At 37.1% G+C, this 19,970-nt stretch overlaps 1 protein-coding gene across 27 annotated transcripts in view; it reads left to right on the forward strand.

The window, feature by feature from the left end:
• The window catches only part of MADD (MAP kinase activating death domain), a 68,628-nt gene extending 49,123 nt beyond the window's left edge, over window positions 1-19,505 (forward strand). For 26 of the 27 annotated variants that reach the window (XM_064424817.1, XM_064424827.1, XM_064424820.1 and 23 more), the window contains 10 exons: window positions 339-459; window positions 1,595-1,700; window positions 2,734-2,844; window positions 3,723-3,830; window positions 3,921-4,085; window positions 5,192-5,264; window positions 6,160-6,266; window positions 11,610-11,679; window positions 16,549-16,595; window positions 18,052-19,505. In XM_064424817.1, the coding sequence (XP_064280887.1) occupies window positions 339-459; window positions 1,595-1,700; window positions 2,734-2,844; window positions 3,723-3,830; window positions 3,921-4,085; window positions 5,192-5,264; window positions 6,160-6,266; window positions 11,610-11,679; window positions 16,549-16,595; window positions 18,052-18,159 (1,016 nt within the window). In that variant the 3' untranslated portion in view covers window positions 18,160-19,505. The remainder of the gene's footprint in view (window positions 1-338; window positions 460-1,594; window positions 1,701-2,733; window positions 2,845-3,722; window positions 3,831-3,920; window positions 4,086-5,191; window positions 5,265-6,159; window positions 6,267-11,609; window positions 11,680-16,548; window positions 16,596-18,051) is intronic. The other variant, XM_064424836.1, reaches the window with a different exon arrangement.
• Window positions 19,506-19,970: the final 465 nt, after the last annotated feature.

Here is a 19,970-nt window from a genome sequence, read left to right on the forward strand (position 1 = left end):
TGTCTGTGTGAGATATTCCTGTCTCTTTCAGACTGTGTTTACAGTTTATGGAAGACGCTGTACTCCTTAAAGAATAGAGATGAGTGGTACCTTACTGTAAGGGATTAAAAATATCGTGCCATTAATTAGAATGAGAGGTTTGTCTTGTCTTTTATTTTACACTTACCTTCAGTTGTGATATTGCTTGTGGTTTACAAGTAACCTTTTTTTTATTTAATATAGTTTCATTGGGTGTTGGCTTATGGTATTTTCAAGGAGTGGGAATGAACAGGAATTACTCATAAAGTATCTGACTGGAATAAACAGAATAAATGCTCAGTTTTTTATACATTGCATAGGCAAAGAGCGTTCAACTTTGTGGGACCAGATGCAGTTCTGGGAAGATGCTTTCTTGGATGCTGTGATGTTAGAGAGAGAAGGAATGGGAATGGACCAGGGACCTCAGGAGATGATTGACAGGTAAATTCTTTAGTAGACCTTTTTCCTCCTCATTGTTTCACTTGGGGCTGAAATAGTAAAAACAGTAGGGAAAAATTATTTTACTTCTACTTAACGTGCTATTGTCACTTTATAAACCTTTTTACTATACCTGACTATTCCAAAGGGAGCATTTTCTCTCTCTACTGGTCAGTAGCTCCTGGTACTGAAATACTTGTCTTTAGTTATGACATATGTATTTTTTAACTCTTGTGGTGAGATATTTCCAAAGAAATGGGTAATGTAAGCATAAGAACAATATGAATGGGTGGAGTAGACTAGATAATTAGTAAAGCAAGAGATTTCTGTGGCAGGATGGCTATATTCTGGAATAATAGTGTATTGACATACAGTGAAAGAATTAAGTAGCTCCAGAAAAGGCATTTTGAGCCTTCTCAAAATGCAAAGTAACTTAAAGGTGTTTTCACAGCTTGTAGTTAAAGCAAACAAAAAAACCCATGAGGAAACCACTCTCTAGAAATATCTGTGTGGTTGCCTAAGGCTTGACTTTTTCTAAGATGTCGGTCTTGACTCACTTCCCCTTCCTCCCCCCAGCTCTGTTAACAGCTGATCATTCTGTGCCCATGTCTACCACCTGCAGCTCTACTGCCTCCATCCATGCTATCATGGAACATGAAATTTGGTAGCCAAAATAAGAACTGGTTTGGGGTGATAGTTTCAAAACTATTATTCCAGAAACTGCCTACCTTACTGGAAAAAGAGAGTGCCTGGTGCACTTCCTTCATCAGCTTTCTTCTGCCTTGCAGCTGTATTTAAGCTCTAATGTGGATAGCTCTTGTGCTATGTGTTCCTCTTCTGACAGTTGTAATTGTCATGGAGCTGCCACTGCAGAGAACAGGAAATGGATGATAAGCCCAGCAGACCGCTAACAAATTTCCCACTGAGCAGATGTTATTTGCTTCAACTAGTTAATAATTAAGGGAAATGTTTAATTACTGATGACAGTTTTTTACTGGAAAATGCACACTTGACTTAGTGTTTTTAGAGGTTTTATTTGCTGTACGCTTTGCAAACAGTGCTGTGTCCTCTGCCAGTGCTTTAGTGAAGTGGATGAAGAGTGCCTGTGTGTCTGTTTCAGATGTAGCTCTTCTTGCAGGTATCTTTCCCTGGGAGAGCACGATCGAAAGCGTTTGGAGGATGATGAGGATCGCTTGTTGGCTACACTGCTGCACAATATGATTGCTTATATGCTTATGATTAAGGTGACTTCTTGTTCTTTTTAATAGATTGCTACTCAGATTTTCATTTGTGTTGAAACCATACATCTCTGCTAATGAAACTCAGAGCTGTGGATAATAAGGGCAGTTTCTAGTAGAAACTGCAAAGTTGGAAGGCTTTCTGTTACCAGAGAGATGAATTTATTTGAGCTATCAAGGGAAGCATAATCCTGCAAAGCCAACACATTTGTACTTTAATTTATTTTCTTGTTTTGCATAGCAGAGCCTAGTAGGTTTTAATTTTAAAATACATTAAAAATACAATGCTTTCTTTCAAGCACAAATAATTCTTGTCAAAGGAAGGAAACAGATTGAGTTTGTTTTGTATACTCCCCAACATTAAGGTCATAATGCAAATGTGTTAAAAAAACAGTGTTTGATCCAGCTTGAAATCATCACTCAAACATGAGTGTACTGTCTTTGAAGCCTTTAGTATCGATGGCTGGCATTCATAGTCACCTTTTGAAATGGCACCTAAGGCAGAAATATTTTGTTTCTGAGCTTGCCTGCAGCTCATCATCAGGAAGAGCCTTTTGCTATTTGAAGGCTGGCTGGGAGTGTGTGTTACAGCCACAGCCTAGTGACCAGGAAACACATGGTGAAAGAAGGAGAGCTCTGAACGAGCCCATGTTGTGTTGAGGGCTCCACAGCTTCATAACTTGAGTCTGTGCAGAGGAGGAGGTGGAGGAGGAGCTGGTCTGGCCAAAGAGACTCAGAAGTGGTAACATGGAGGACTGAGGCTTTTGATGTCAGTAGTTGGAAGTGGGGGATAGTGGAGCTGCAGCTTGTGCACATGGGCAGGCAGGAAATCTGTTGTGCACAGCATCACTTGCGCAGTAGCTGGAAAAAGTGAGGTATGTGCAATGTGGTCCTGTACTGCTGATTAAAGAGGCCCTAGCATCAGTGAATTGGATATAAGTTGTTTTGCTTCTTAGCAGTGGAAACCAAGATATGTTTGGGAGATTGGAGTTGCCTCCTGTGAACAGAATATGCAACTGTCTGTATATCTGCTTTCTAGGTGAACAAGAATGATATTAGGAAAAAAGTGCGTCGTCTAATGGGAAAATCACATATTGGATTGGTGCACAGCCAGCAAATAAATGATATTCTAGACAAACTTGCCAATCTGGTAAGTAAAACAGTGATGAGTGATATACCTCTGGGATCTACAGTGGAGGAAATAAATTGCTTGAAAAATATTTATGTATATTCTCTGCAACATTACTTTTAAACATTAAAAACAATTAATTGAATTTTTAAATGCTACTCTTCACAAGTATAAAGACTGTGACTATGTGACCCTGTTTATAATGTTTTAATGTTACACAATTATCAGAGCTGCAATACAAATATGTATTAACATGACACTTATGTACCACAGTTTTGTGCAACATCAATGTTTTCTTAATAACTTGTGTTGGCAGGAACCTTTATGATTACTATGGCTGTAAGAAGTGTTTAGTTTTCTATCAGTTTCCAGGTGACTATAAGATTTATAGCAATCAGTTTCTGTACAAAACTGTTCGCAGTATTCCTAGAGAAAAAGCCTGATGTCCTCTAATGGTCAATAAGATTACAAGCTAAAGCTTCAGTTAGTAAATCTAGCCAGTTTTTAACACAACCATCACTGGGGTGGACACAAGTTAGGCTCTTTTAAAGGTAATTTCTACCTTTGGAATTTACTTTTCTGCACAGAAAAGACACAAAATTATCTTATAATTAATTGGGAAAAATCAGACCAGCTTACTGCCATGATACCAGAGTTCAGACACCTCACTTTCCCATACTGAGTATGGTACCGTGTGAATATTGTATGCTGTCATAACTCTCCCAGTCACACTTTTTGAAACTAAACTTACTAGAGTATCTTGCTTACAGCTTTGTCCAAAATTGTCTCCAATGAGCTCATTAAATACTGTTAAAAATTCTTCTTTGTTTCATTTGTGTCACCGATTTTATTTTTTTATTTCCAATGTTCATTCATGATTGCATGTGGGTTTTTTCTAGAATGGACGGGAACTCCCTGTGAGACCCAGTGGCAGCCGCCACATCAAGAAGCAGACTTTTGTAGTACATGCTGGGACAGACACAACAGGAGACATATTTTTCATGGAGGTAGAGACAAGAATAATACTAATGCAACCAGTAGCAGAAGAAATAAAAGAAACAGCATTAAAAATCTTATATAATATTTTGTGCTCCTAGGTATGTGATGATTGTATTGTGCTGAGAAGCAACATTGGAACTGTGTATGAACGTTGGTGGTATGAGAAACTCATCAACATGACTTACTGTCCCAAAACAAAAGTGCTTTGCCTCTGGCGCAGGAATGGTCAGGAGACACAACTGAACAAGTTCTACACAAAGAAGGTTTGTATCTTGTTTAATATACACAATACTGCAGGGATAACTGCACAGAAAAAAACAAATTCTTTTCATGTCATATTCTATGTTTAATCAAAAATAGCACTCTCTTTCCAGCACTGGTTACTGGACTGCAATGTCTGTTCAGCATCACTGACATCTGAAGCTGGCATTCTACCCTGTCATTTACTTGAAGACAGTTGTCTACCAGGAAGTAATTTAAGAAATGACATGTAGCTTTTTTGTTGGAAGAAGGAAAGCATCAGTATTACTAAATACTGTGTGAGCTTGCAGGCTTGTGAAGATAGTAAAAATACTACAGAGGATTCATGGACAAAACCTAAATAAAACTATGCCCTAGGAGTTAATTGTGCAATTTTTGATCTTAGAATCATAGAATGGCTTGGGTTGGAGGGGGCCTTTAAGATCACCTACTTTCAACCCCCCACTGCTATGGGACACCTTCCAGTAGTCCCCTCTGTCCATGTCACTGACCCAGTACTGACACCCAAGGAACATCACTTGTCACTGGTTTCCACTTGGATGCTGAGCCATTGATCTCAACTCTTTTGAGTTTTTCCATCCATCAAATTTGTTCCTTTCTAGTATAGAGTAGCTCAGCCTTCTCTGTGTCCTGTATCTTGAGCTATAGAAAAATAGAAAATTTTCTGAAGTTTAGCTCTGAGATTATGGCTTAATCTCAGAGTTGAAGGAAGATGAAGAGAAGAATATACCATAAGGAAATTGATATGAATAACAAAATTATGTGCATGACTAGCAATATTGATTGCTGGATGCTGAAAGAAAGAAAGGGATTATTTTGATGCTTATTCTACAGTAAGAAACTGCATAGGCTTGGTTAGAGTGTGCCAATGCATGAGCTCTTCACTAGCTTTTGTGGTTAAATGCTATGAAATAGTTTCTTTATCATCTTGTAAAAAAATATATAAATACTAACTAGTAATTAGGTGTGCTTGAGCTTGTATAGGCTTTTGGTTGTTTGGCATCACATGGGGCTTGTTCTTTTTATAGAACCTTAGAAGCTTGCTGTTCTTTCCCTCCCTTAGTGATTGGGAGAAATAACATTGCATTACTCTTCTTCTGTCTGTTAGTGCCGGGAACTGTACTACTGTGTAAAGGACAGTATGGAGCGAGCAGCAGCAAGGCAGCAAAGCATTAAACCAGGTACAAGATTTTAAATGTTGGGAGTATTTGTTGTTTAATCTACAATCAGCAATTTTTAAAATTAATAACTCCTTTGAACATAATCTCCTTTCACTTGGAAATCTTGGGGTAACTTTGTGCATGCATGTACAAGTAGATGGTTGTCTTTAGCAAAAGTGTATATGAAAGGTATTTTAAGAATTAGGCAATAATGTAGCATTAAAATATGTTTGCATTGTGTTAAAAGCCATTCCCCAGAGCTCAGTGGTTCTGCAAAAAATGATAATTTTTCAAAAATAATTTGAAGAACACACTTTTTAGCTGAACTGAATAGTGCAAAAGAAACTAGATGAAAATGTCTACATTATTTACCTATTAATAACCTCTATTAAATGATTATTTAAATAATATTTAGACATTTTAATTGCTTAAAACAATACCATGCAATGCAGCTCACAAATACAAGCCTCCTTTGTGCTGCTTATATATCTGTACTTAAGACTATGCTCTCTATGATATTATGTGATTGCAGGGTCTTACTGTGCAGAAATGAAATGTGGCATTTAAAGCATACAAACAATACCCCAATATGACATACAATAAATACAGGATGAACTGATATTGATGTTACCAGAATGAAATGTATTACAATTTGTAAAATTCTAGTGGTTCTCAGAAAGCTGTCATTAGTGAGTGGACTCACTGAAATGGTCTCTACTATTCTTAGTAGTGTCCTTTTGCTATTCACATCAGCAGGAATTATGTTTTTGCTATTTTATATTCCCCTTCCACATACCATGACTCGGCTGACTGCTTTCTGCACTCTCTCTCTCTCTCTCTGTCTCTCTCTCTGAATTTTTGTTTTGTTTTGCTTTTGATTTTGTTTTGGATTTTCATTTCTTTATTAACATCACAGGCCCTGAGTTGGGTGGTGAGTTCCCTGTGCAGGATATGAAAACTGGTGAAGGAGGTCTTCTTCAGGTCACACTGGAAGGAATTAACCTGAAATTTATGCACAGTCAGGTATGAGGGAAATCTATGAGAAGACTGAGCATGAAGCTTTCTGCAGCATGCCTGTATAGGTGTTTCCTCTTCCCAGAGTATCTGTAAGGATAGGGGATAGCTTGATGTGGGTAAAAAAACTTAGATATATTTACACTCAAACCCACAAACATGTATCAATATATATATGTAAATACACACTGAAATTAATATCCTCAGGAAAACTATAATCTGTTAAAGCAAGATGTTGATAGATCTTTCAGCTTCTTGTTTCGTGTCGTCTGAATTGTCTAAGCAGAAAACAAACATTAGCCTGGATTAAGGAACAGAAAAAGTGATTAATAATAATCTAAGCTGCTATAATGCATTATACTGTGAACAAATCCTCATTGCATAAGCAGTCAGCCTTAAAGATACAGTGTTTGAGTATTACAGGTACAGAAGGCAACCTTTTGGATTGTATTTAATCTATCGTATTTTAAAATTTTAGAAATTATCTAGAAGTTTGTATGAAAATAAAATAGGAAACTGGCTCTTGCTGTAATTCCCAAAAAATAAGAAAAAAGTACTTATTCCTTTTTCCTTCGAAATAGCAGATATTGTGGGCATAGAGGAAACACAAGTAGAATTGTCATTTTCTTCCTTTCTATGGATATTGTTTCTGTTGCTTCCTTTGATCCTTGTTTTTTATTTTGCTTTATGTTTTTTTTGTTTTGCATATATTAAATGCATGCTATGCTAGACAGTAGAATCAATTTTTAGGGGAGAAGGGAGGGTGTGTGTATGTGTGTGTGAGAGAGAGAGAGAGAAAGAAAGAGAAGCTTCTGTCAGTTCTCTGTGGAGTGTTTTTTCCTTTCCTCCTGCCTAGACCTTTCTCCCCACACAAGCTTTGTTTTTCTTTGAGGATACATCAGTGTAGATCCCACTGGAAGTGCACGTGCATCTCAAACACACATGCTCAGAATCTTTAATACTTCTACCAAGGTCACAGCAGCACCATGTGGCACTTTGAGTTCATATGTGCCAGTATAAGGAGTGCAGAGTTGTGAACCTCCCTCAGTTTCCTTGCTGTCTCTTACAAGGATAGAACCTGGACTATGTCCAACCTGCTGTAGAGTTTCAGACCTACTCTGTGATGGAACACTCTACTTGACTAAGTTACAGATTTTATCTTTTCACTGGGTGTGCTGAAATACAAAGATCTGTAAGAGGAAGTTATTGCTTGTACAGAATGAATTTCATAGTTCTTGAAAATGATGGGTCTAAAGCCTTTGAAAATTAAGCCCTCGTCTCAAAGCAACACTTTGATATCCTTATAAATGCATATAATAGAAATTAATTTGTCCTAAGGTAAGGACACAAAATAGGAATGTTCTGTTTGCTCCTTCGCCCAGAAGTCAAAAAAGTTCTGCTCAAACTGCGCATCTCTATGGAGATGACTCCATTTCATAAATGAAAAGGCAGGCAAATTCACATTTGCAGTGAGAAAAGACGTATGAAAAGATAGCCATGTCAGCAGCAGCATGGTTTCTTAAGTGTAGAAGGCACCTTCACAAGACAAAGACACTCGGTATTAAGCACATAGTGAGCATGCATGTATTTGTGCAAAAGAAAAACTCCAGATGCAAGCCTTTTTTTTTTTCCTTGAAAGGCTGAAATGATATTCAGAAAGAACTTTAGGGAAAACTTGTACTGATTTTTAGTATGGGAATGTCTGGAGCATTACTTTAATATTGCACAGCAGGTACTGAGGCCTGTGCTACTACCAGAACTCATAGAATACCAGCTTTATCATATCCTTCCTTAGAGAGAATGGTGTTCTAATTTGCTGTCTGTCATGAAGATTCCTATATTTTTTCTGGAAAAGAGTCTGTGCAGGTCAGACCCAGGACATATGCCTGCAATCTCCCTCACCTGAAGGATTATTCCTTCTCTTCATCACCTTTCCAATGAAGCTATTGCCAGATGAGTTGCCATTACTTAAGACGGATTTTGAAACAAGTGCAGTTCTGGAAAATACACTGCATTTATTCAATATGTTTAATTATTGGTCTGTTAGATTATATTACTATCTTACCAGGGCATTCAGTACCATTTAGGGGATCCAAGATATATAACCTTGTTTTCCTTCTCAAAGCAAAGTGTCTAGACAGATATCAAACGTGTCATTTGAGGGTATCTGTAGAATGGACAACTGTAGCAGTTACATAAAGGACTCATACTAGTTGCACTATGCAAAAAAAAAAAAAAAAAGAATTCCCTCCAGTTTCATAATCTTTGGAGCTAAAGGATGTTGGCATTCTTATTCTGACACTCATCAACCAGTCTGTTTTCTTAATGAAAGGTCTGCTATTCTGGATGATTTTTTTTTCAGTTCTTGTATATATTGGGTGAATTGCTCCCTAAGGTGGCTGATTTCAGAATATTTATATAAGCATCATTAAAACCAGAATCTCACAGCTGTTTTTCGGTGGTGAAAATGGCATTTTCTATTTCTGTTGAGTTTGAATGGGGATACTGACCAACAAAAGCCTACAGGATCTCATCAGGCCCAGCTTTCCTCTTCATCTTCCCCTCCTTACCTAATATGTAGGCTCTATTCTTGGCTATCTTTCCAAGTATTCTTTTCAGTATTGTGGCTTACTAGTATAAGGGATTTCTATTGCTCTGCTTGATTGGACATCATAGAATTCATTTACAACATAGGAAGAGGGGTTTCCACTTTTTAAAAGAAAAATATCCATGGAGTCTGTGTTCAGAAGATTGAATATACTGCTTCAGTGTGAAGCTTGCTGTTATGAAGCTGTTTTTGAAGGCTCTTCATTTGCGGTGTGTGTACTTTTCTTACTGTCTTGTGAATTCCTTAGGCAATGTCTCACAAGCATGGTGGGACAACCAGTTATTGACATGTGAGAGTTGTCTTTAGTGTTCACAGATTGTCTCACCATGCTGCAGCACATGTAAGTTTAAGAATAAAAAGTGTTAAAGTCTGTCTGTGCCTAGCAGGTTAGAGGATGTTCTTTAGAACAGGGAGGAATTAAATGTACCTGTGGCATTGGCAGATAATTCTGAGTTCACATCTACAAACTCTGTTGTAATATTGGGACTCAGTAGCCTGTGCCCGTTGCGAATTTGTCTGTGTAAAAATAGATGGAAGCTTAATAAGATGCATAAGGCACATGCCCATCTACAGTAGGATCCACACTGAATGCTCTGTCTTGAGGAACCACAGTTTCCCTAGGGTAAGTAACTGCTATTTCCTTTATGTGTGTTTTCTGATGGAGTGAGAGGAGACCATCTCTGTCCCTTAAACAATATAGCAAGAAATTGCCCTTTAACTCATATCTTCTGAAAATGGATTGTAATTGTGACAAACTTGATAAATTTTCATCTTGCTCATTGGTCTTGTGGAAATGCAGCACTCCGTAACATTAACTCAGATCGTGAGCACCTGGGGCAGTCAAGTCTCTTAGGCAGTTTTACTCTTCCCAGATAAAATGGACAGTGTTTCGCCTTAGCCTTTCTGTTGAGTTTCTGAATTTTTGTACCTCAGACTATTAGCAAAAACTTTTCACAGAAAAGATTACAGAATAAACAGAGCTAAGTGCAGTAAAGAAAATATTCTGTTATTGATTTGTTTATTCTGTAAGCATGCCTCAAAAAATAAAGTGTTTTTGGCCAAGTAAACTGATATAGAATATGAATGAAAACAGGCAAACAAAACAAAAAAAAAAAGATGGGATTAAGTCTCCTTTCCCTTGAGTGCTTAAACATAAGCAGAAATAAAGATTTTTGGTTAAGTAAGTGGAATTTTTGAGTTTTTATCTTGAACAAAAAATGTCTGAGTTCTGTTGGTTAGTTCTCTGCCAATTAAAATAATAATAAAATTCCTTTGACTTGAAAATCAGCATGTCTTATCTCAGATGTACAGTGGATTTACTGATCTCTCTTGATACAATAAGTCTCTTCAAAAAACTCCACAATTTCTAGTGTTGACATCCTTTGTCTCTCATGCATAGCTTATAATGCATGACTACATTGGTGCTGCTAATATGGCATTCAAGAGGGTTGCAGAGTTTTCCTTTCCCTTCTTTCCGAGACAATGAAGTTTCTCCAGTATCATTTAAAGAAAAAGGTCCTGAGATCATGGTGTCCTAAGGGTGTAGGCACTCTAAGTATCAAACCACACTATTGTAATACAGTTTTTAAAGGACCTCTCTAAGGTGTTTGGCATAGACACTCTGAATTTTAGGGCAGTGTTACTCTTAGTGTTTCTCTTGCCTTGAAAAGCAAGTCTATTAGAAACTGGGATATGGATTAGAGTCTTTATAGCACTTGCTACAGCTTCTTATGTCTGTGTACTGACTTTGACCCTTCTGGACATGTGCATATAAGAAGGGTCTGTTTTGTATCTTCAGATAGATTGGATGTTAAACAAACTCATTATGCAAAGAGAACGTGTTTATTCATGCAGTCTTGGTATCTACGTTCTGGACTGAAAAACCTCGTTGTGTAGTTCAACTGCTTTTGTCTTTTGGGGTGCATGTAAAACATGACTTCAAGGCAGGTTTATTTTATAAATGTCTTGCTCAACTGGCAGAGCCCTATGTGAAGTGAGCAAAACAGAGAAGGATCCAAACTCTCCCATCCTGCTTCAAGCAGAAAACTGGTACTGACTGTTAAAAGGAGATGGTTCCAAGAGTAACTCTGAAGATTATATGTCATAAACTCTGGTAAAATCTTACATGGCAGAACTGTCAGGGAAAGAAAGGTTAGTGGTTCCTCACTTGATTCAATTTGACTACTTGGTAGGTTAGGAGGATCAGTGTCAGGGTGGGAAGTATAGTGCCCCTTACCTGCCCTCTGTGCTGGAGGAGGATGCATGGAGGGGCAGAAACTACCTGGGATGGATCAGAGGCTACAAATAGTGCCAAATTTGGGAGCCAGCTTTATTCTCGTCCCCCTCTTTTGCTGTATTTCAGGTGTGTTGGTATTCTTTTTGCAATAACTCATTTGAGTGCCTGAAGGGGTAGCAATGTTGGATATGTCAGAGTTACTAACTCCTTCGTTTCTCTTCCATGCTTTCTCCTCCTGCAAGGAGCGGAAGGTACTTCATCTTCTGCTGTCTTCGCTTCTTAGCACTTTTAAGTTTTTTGTTGATTTCTAGCATTGTGGCAAGTTTGTCTTCTGAATATTTATTTCACCCTTTATTTATATATTAAACTGTAAATGAACTGGTAGTGTATGCTATCAAACTTCAGGTTGTACCTGTTGTGATGATGTTTTTGTTTAATTTTGATTTTTTGTTTTAAAAAAACTCCAAACCCAACTAATTATATGTTACTTTTCCTCCTGTTTTTGTAGGTTTTCATAGAGCTGAATCACATTAAAAAGTGCAATACAGTGCGAGGAGTCTTTGTCCTGGAGGAATTTGGTAATTACATTATTTTGATATTAGGTCTGTACTCACATGGCAGTAACTCAAATTTCCAGTCTTCAGATTCAGAGTTGCACTGCAATTTCAAAGATGGGAGAGAATGTAGATTGCCTGTAAGGAGTTGCCTGAGAGATAGGTGACTTTACATAAAAATTTCCACATTAATTTTTATCATATTAAGATTTGTGATCTAGGTGCTTTTTATTATTAGACAGAGAAAAGGTTCTGAGTCTTCTGAAACAAACAAAAACCAGTTGTGGGTGTGTGTGAGAATTGTCTTGGTATGTTCCTTTTTCATCCGAGAAACCACATTTTTAAAGCAGGATTTAAAGTTGATCTTTCTCAACACACCACGCTTTCATTACAAATAATTACTGTTAATGGCAAAGCTTTCTCTTTGCTCTAATATAGTTTAATTTTTCTTGAATGGAGCAGAAACTGTTTTGTCAAGTTGTGCTTTATTTATCCTGTGATTCTTATTTTGGAGCATGAGTGGAAAAGTAAAGGTTGAGGACAACAGAGAGTTTGTGCTGTTTTGGTCAGTTATTGCTATTGCATATCTGCCTACACCAGAGTCTGGGTAAAATTTCAGGTTACTCTTCAGTGTTAGTGTCAGTCACAATATTCTTAACTAGGGTCTGAAAAGTGACTTCAGAGGCAGCTCTTTGGAAGGGTGATCCATGTACTTGTCCTGAAGCCCAAATTGCTTTATTCTTCCAGCCATCTTTGAGGCATTTGTTTAGGTCTTAGGAGTATGTATGAAACATAAAAAAAGGAGCTGAAATTTAATTCCATATAGATCAGCATGCATTCTTTGGCCATTAAACAGAATCTGCATCAGCAGCTCCCATTACCAAGACTGTCATATTGGTACTGTGAACAGAATGTTCTGGCTGAGGGCTTCTCTCTTGAATTATAGAAGACTCATAACATGTAATTATAGAAATCTCATTAACATGAGATTTCTGAAATTAAAGTCTTTGTCCATGAGAATGTATTGTCTCCTTTGGGTGACACAAAGTTCTAAGTGATAAAACCATTCTGGCTGATGCAGTTTGCTTGTTGTTTACCATAAATCTCCCAGGTGTTTCAGATTTGAATTGGTGAACAATTTTTTTCCATTTTTTGAAAATGTTGTTCATGGTTCATATGATCAGATTTGTATATTTAAACCATGAACATTTTCTAATAGCTTAGAGGTTCATAAGTTTTTTTCAATTTCTGTTCCTTTGATAGCATGTTTTCATGCTGATGGGCATGATTCATTTTATTACTTACAGAAATTTCTGAAGTCAGTAAAAGATTATTGATGGGTTTTACAAGATGAGAATTCAGAAGCCATAAAATTACCTTAAAGAATGGCTTCAACTTCTGAAATATTTACTTAAAAGAAATTACTTGGATCAGAAATTATTTTGGAATTTTTTTTTTAGCATTTACTCAAAGAACTTATTTTAATAGTTTGTTTATATTGCACAAGAAGAAAGAGTGTTCGACTTGCTTATTTGTAGTTAATTTGTATTGGTAACTCTGTAGCATAGCATTTAGCCCCTAAATAATATCTGTAATAAATGTAAGAAGAAGTACTTCTTATTTTTTTACAAAAGATTTTGTAATCAAGGCCCTATTGCAAAAGCTAAAATTGTCATATGGAACTTATAGAAGGGTAATTTTAACAAGTAATTAAAGATAAACTAGGAGTTGAAATCTACAAGCAAAAACTGAGAAATTAAACCACTTGAGTTAAAAATATCCTCTCTCACAAAATCGAGGTCACAGACAAGAACCAAATTAGATGTACCAAATGAGATTGACAATTTTCCCATCCAGCTAATACAGAGGGAAAAAAAAAAGGAGGATGTTGCAGGAGAGCTAACTTTTCTTCTTATGCCAAGATTAGAGTCTACCTCACAGCTGTTTTTTTAAAAAGGTGTGAGGATATGACAATCTCTCCTGTTCAAGAGAAATGAAAGTGTTTGGTAGTAGTAGACTAAAAGCATTAACAAAAAACTTGCTTCAGAAGAATGAAGTTATTTGGTGTTAAACATTGTAAACCTTGCCATCAGATTTATTACAGTAGGAGCATATTGAAGTAGTAGATGCTCTTAGAAAGGTAGAGTCTGGTGAGTGTGGATACTCCAGTCTGATGGGAAGTACTTCAATGAAAGATTTTGATTTTACCAATCATGAGTGCTCCAAATTAGTGATAGCACAGGAGGAAATGAAAAGTCTGTTTGTGTAAATGCTGGGTTTAGATGGCAGCATCACAGCTGGACTTGTGGTTTAAGAGCAGGATGCAAGCAGAAGTTCAGGAATTGTGTCCCACAAGTGAAAGTGTAAACTTAAGTGAGGAAGTGTAAGGTTCTTCCCTCTGGAATTTGAGTTACTGCTGTGTACTTGTGCTTTACTTTCTTGTGGTCCCTTCACCGCCGCTGCTATGAAAACCTTCATTCTCCAGCAGGTAAAGTGATCTCCCCTAAACTCATTTTATGGTAGCACCATATTTTAATTTTCAGGACCAAAGGCTGCAGGATGTTGCCTAATTTACTGCCTTCATCCACTCAGTTCAAGAGCATCAGGAATAACTTTAATGTTAGAAGAAAAGTACTAATCTCTCAGTTTGAGGCTTGAATCTTTGAAAGCTTGGGTCTTTTCTTTGGGTTTTTTTCTTGTTGTGGTGGTGGGGGGTCTTTTTTTATTTTGTGGGAGGGCAGTTTCTTTTTTCCTTCCTTCCTTTTTTCTTTGTATTCTGCAGTAATAGTGCTTTGACTTCTGTGTTTGTAAATGCAAACCCACTCTTCTTAATCTTCCTAACTCAGTCCTCTCAGGAGAATTTTCTGTATTGGAAGGACTGTGAAGGAGTATTTATTTGAAGACAAGGCAACTTACTGTGGAGAGACAGTACCTTGCCTAGCTGCTCTCCTCTTCCCTCTCTTCCTATTCTCAGTTATGATACAGGACTTTACAGCTTCCCTTCTCTCCTTCCCTCGTGGCACAAGGTCCTTACAGCTTTCCCTTCCTGCTTTTTGAAGAGTATATGAACAATTGTATGTTATCCAGTGGGCAGTGAGACTTACACAGCTGTAAAAGTCCTACCCTATTTGGCTGTGCACCAGCCTCACTCCCACCTTTATCCCCTGGTGACATGGAGTTAATTTGGAACATCTGGTGCCAACGGGTAAGGTAGCTTGGATGTGCACCTCCTTATCTCCCCAGCTTTAGTCTCTGGTATCACTGGGGCAGTGCAGCCTGGGTGTGCACTTCCCTTGTTTCTCAGCTCTTCATGCATCTGCCAGATCCAGGGAGAGTGAGAGTTGAAAAATAAAACAAAAATAGTACTTTTTACCATCATATTCTGTACTTTTCAATAGATTATTTTCAAGAATGACAGTACCATGACATATGAGAATTAGGAGGTACTGGTTTATGTTTTGAGAACTTTCTCAAACCCAGTCTGCACTGCCTACTCTTGGCCCCTTAGAGTGTGATCCGTCTCCCTCTCCAGCGTTTAGCTGTGTCATACCATAGTTGAAGAGATGACATCTGCATGGATAGGTTTTGTTGTGGACTTTTCCTGGCTCTTCATACTGAACTCATCTGCCTTTGTTTCTTTTCTTGTCACTAGTACTATGTGTAATAAAACATTTATCCTTCCTCTATGAACCTGGAATGATTTGGTTTTGCATAATTTCTGTACTGCTTCTTCTAAATTCTTTTGTTGTGACACAGAAATTTCATGGCAAATTCCAGCTATTCTGGAAGGGAAGTACTCAGAGTTGGTCTTGGTATTCCCCTGATACGGATGTTTTAAATTTGCCAGTTGAATGTTCTAGTGTGGTCTTTGTTCTCTTCTGGTGATTTCCCATGGTATCTGTTCACAACATTTGCAGACCAAGTGTGGGCCAAAAGCACAGTTCAGATGCATTGCACACAAACAGGCTGGTTACAGTTTGCTTTTTTATGCATTCTGCAATGAGAGAAAAAGACAAATTTCCTTTACCTATGTTGTGCCAGTTTTCTTTCTATCACTTTGAGGCAGTGCAATGGAACAAGGGCAGATTTTCTGGATAATAGATTTTTTTAATCAGTGCCCCAATCTTCTTTTTATGTAAAGATTTCTATAAACCAACCACCTTGGTATTTTAGGAATATGTGTCATTGAACTCAGCATTTTATGTTAAGGCAACTCATTCAAAAACTATGAATGTTTTCAGTGAGTATGTCAAGTAAATACCATCACACACATCCTATACAGGAGAAAGAGTATCTTGAGAAACTTAAAATAGAGCTGAAAAACAGTCTTCAAGTTGAGAAAAAAATCTCCCTCAGCTCCTTTTTTTCCCCTTGGATTTCACTAGCTTACTATACAGTATACAGTGTCCAACAGTTCTTTTGAAATCTCTTGCTCAGCAGAGAAGATCTCAAGGGTAAAATCTTTGGGACTCGTTTAGTGACAAATTCCTGTGGAATTTTTGAGTTATGTTTTAGTGTAGTAGACATTAGGTGTAGTTTGTCATTAAGCATATTTTTTCATTATTTTTATTGTCTAGCAGGAATAAGTAATATGATAAAAGCCAGAGTCTCTTAAGAACCATCAAGTATCTGCTGTGCCAAACAGAGGCAGTGAAAATTTTTCCTAGCTCAAATAATTTATTATGACATTACCAGTGTCTTCCAAGGATGTATGTAATGTAAATGAAAAGAAGCAGAAGTATGTAGAAGTGAGGGATAGTGAAGTGCCCTGTTACCTGCACCGCTGTCTGTCTGCCTCCCTTCCCTTTCCCATGGGAACATTGTGCTATTTCTTCCCCATTTGCCTCTCGTTTTTTGAACTTTTTGTTTTGTCTCTTGCCCGTCCGGTTTTAGTTCCTGAAACTAAAGAAGTGGTGAGCCACAAGTACAAGACGCCAATGGTGAGTCTACTGTGATGCCTCTGGTGGTTCTCTAGAGGATGTATCTTTACATTTTCATGTGGAGAAAAGAATTATGTTGAGACTGCAGGATTTGCAGTGAAACACCAGCTGCTCTTTATGATGTTTTCAGCAGGGGGAGACAGCGAAACTCAGTGATTGTTGGATCTGTGAAATTAGAGGAACTCACCAGTAGCGCAGAAAGCACTGTTTCCTTTTTTAAGACTGATAAAGATGAAAGGTTGCCAGTTTGGCATTGAACTTCAGCACAATAGGAACTGGTGGAACTGTTAATTTTAAGACAGTGCAGAGCACAACCCTTACTCCATAGAAGCGATGGAAAGGGAGACTGCTTGCTAAGAATAGAGCGATTGTTAACAGTTTGCAAAAAATTCCCATCTCCTCATGAGCAATGACTTGTGAGAGAACAGTAAAAGTATTGATTCCTGCTTTATAGATGAGTTCATGTTCTGGAATAATATTCAGTTTTTATAACATTTTTTGTGAACGCCAACAGTTGATAATGATACTTAGCACTTTTATACATGATCAGGCTTATGTGAACTCATTAAGAAGAAATAGGAACCAATGATTGTCATCAGAAGAGAAATTTCACTTTATGTCTGATGTGCAGTGTGCACATTTGGTGATTTTATGGAAACTCAGTCTGTCAAGAGGAGAGAGCAAAATTATTTGAAGAAGCTGGAAATGTTTTAGAACAAAATGCTAAGAATGTATGTAGTTTAAGAAGCAAACAGCTGTATCTGTTAGTAAGAAAATCCAGTTTAATGGAAAAAAGAGTATTTAATGGAAAAAAGAGTATTTTATGGAAGTGTTTTAGCTTGTACTGTAATACAGCAAAACATGTTATGCTTATTACCTTTACAAAAAATTTATGTGTCAGTTTAAAGGACAAGAATTTTTTAAATCATCAGAACAGCTGGTATTAGAACTAGTATATAATTTAAGTCTAGGTCTAACCTTCACTGAATTGTGCTGCCAGTCACATGGTAAAAGAGGATTTTTGGTTAAATAATAGCACAGTTAATCAGTTAAATAATTGTGAAACTGAGTAGAGCTATGTGAAACCCTCTCTTTAGTTAGCTCTTTCAACCCCTCCCAGAAAATGTGATTTCATGCAGCAGACCAAAAGCAAATATGCAGAATAGTTTTTCCACAGCCAGTTGGCCAACTTTCTAGATTAGCGTACTGTTCTTAAAAATTATTAAATCATACTATTAATCAGATAATGTTTTTATCCCAATAGAATTTTTTAGTTTGTTATACGGCTCTTCTCTTTCCGTCTCAGTTAGAAGGTGGTAGGAGACATATTTTCCTGATTTTGTCTGTAGCCAGAGTAGTTGTCCCATGAAGGAAGACATGCAGGAAAATACAAGTGTGTAATGGATTTTGTAAAACACTTAATCTGAATTTCAGTGTCTCTTCTAAATTCTTGTAGGCTCATGAGATCTGCTACTCCGTGCTGTGTCTCTTCTCTTATGTGGCTGCAATTCGTGGAAAAGAGGCAGAAAACAAAAGCAAACCACCTCGTCCAGTTTCCAGTTGATCAGGATACTTGGAAATATCTACCCTTTGGCACACTGATATGCAGTACCCCCAGTTTTACTGCAGTTACTGGAGCTCACTTTCTGTCTTTTCTGAGAACATGATTATTTATGTATGACCCTGCAAGTCTTTCCCCATAGAAAAACCTAAGCCTTCCCTGTTCAGTCTCCTTCTGAATTCATCCTTAATGGAGTTTTTAAATGAGCTTTTAATCAGACAGTTTTGAGCATCTGCATCCAGCTGTGAGTGACTTACTCTGGTTATTCCTTTGAAATTCCATTTTTGTTGAGTTTGGTTGTTTTTTGTTCTAGTGGTACTTGTTACAATTTGATCACTTCACAACTGCAGGCTTCTGCTTTCAGATTCTCTGGTATGTGCACAGTGGAAGCAGCCTGGCCCTGTATGTTGTTTCAGTGTTGTGTTTTTGTTGTTTTCCTTCTGTGTTGTTCATTTTAAATTACCAACACGGCGTTCCTGTCACATAGTTCTACAGTCCCTTTTGGTAGAGGTGAACAATTTAGCTGTCATCGTCTTAAAATATCATGTGACAGTTGAAGTTTGGTTATTTAATTGGTCCATCTGTGGAGATGGCTCTTCTCAAGTGGAGAGAGAAACTTTGAAGGTAGTATAGTGTAAAAAACCTCAACACTTCATGGATTCTGTGGATTTTTGAATGGGATTTTAGGTAACATTTGTAGCTACCCCAGCAGTAGAGTTCACAGATGCAAATAAGCACTCCCTAAAGCAGTTAATCACTGGAATTAGAAAATGAACAAGGCAGTGTAAAACTTGGAAACATCATTGGCCGAAGCACAGTACAGAAATCTGCAGAACATGTTCAGAAGCTCAGAGGATTTTGCTGTCTCCAAATTTTTTAAACTATTGCTTTTTATTTTGTTTTCAATCTGTACCTGTATATGAAGGGATCTTGAAAATATTGTGTTTATGTATAATGAAACTCATGTAGTTAAAACTATCCATCACATTCCTTATTTTAAATAGGCTGGATATGAATGGGTTTTTTGCATCCTGTTTTTGTTTGAACTGTACTGCACTTGTCTGGAAAGCTCTTAGGATGCTGGAAGGTGAGACTGTCTAGAGAAAATAATGTTACATGTAAAATACCAGGAAAAATTGCTCTGACACTGATGTATTGTATGTTTTGACATAGAATCCTGACTAAATGCACCCAGAAATAACCCTCTTTTGACTTGGTCAGGGTATCTACCATTTAAAATGGAATATACTAGTATGGGTGAGGATGATGTAAATATTATAGTATCACATCTATTTATAGAAACTGTACAGCTCTCTGAATGTGAAAATAAAATGTCATTCAACCAGCAACTAGTTTTCATCCTCCTGTGCTTTTCTGTCATTCGTTATTCTGAAACAAATGTAATTATATACAAAATACATCACACACATACATGAAATAGTGAAAAAGACTCTGAATGGACAATCTAAATTTCTTTCCACATAAGCAGCTTTAAATGATGTGGGTTTTTTTTTCTTCTAAAATGACATCTGTGTCATTTGTCTTTAAAACAAAAGTGTTTGAAAAACATGAACAGGGAAAACAGACACATCTGAAATATGGAAATTTCTTTTGTAAGCTTGCAAGTAGAAGTAGTACATAAACGATCTTTCATCCTTTCCTAACACAAAAGCAAAACTGAAATTGGCAAATAATGAAATTAACCTGGTTTGAATTAATTTTTTTTCTTTTGTCTTTTGAGACCGTAAATTTTCTTACAGCAATATCTAAATTTTTAGCATTTGTTGTTTTCTGCATACTACTGTTTTTCAAGT

This window comes from Passer domesticus, chromosome 6 (genome assembly GCF_036417665.1).
Source record: "Passer domesticus isolate bPasDom1 chromosome 6, bPasDom1.hap1, whole genome shotgun sequence".
Lineage (NCBI taxonomy): Eukaryota > Metazoa > Chordata > Aves > Passeriformes > Passeridae > Passer > Passer domesticus.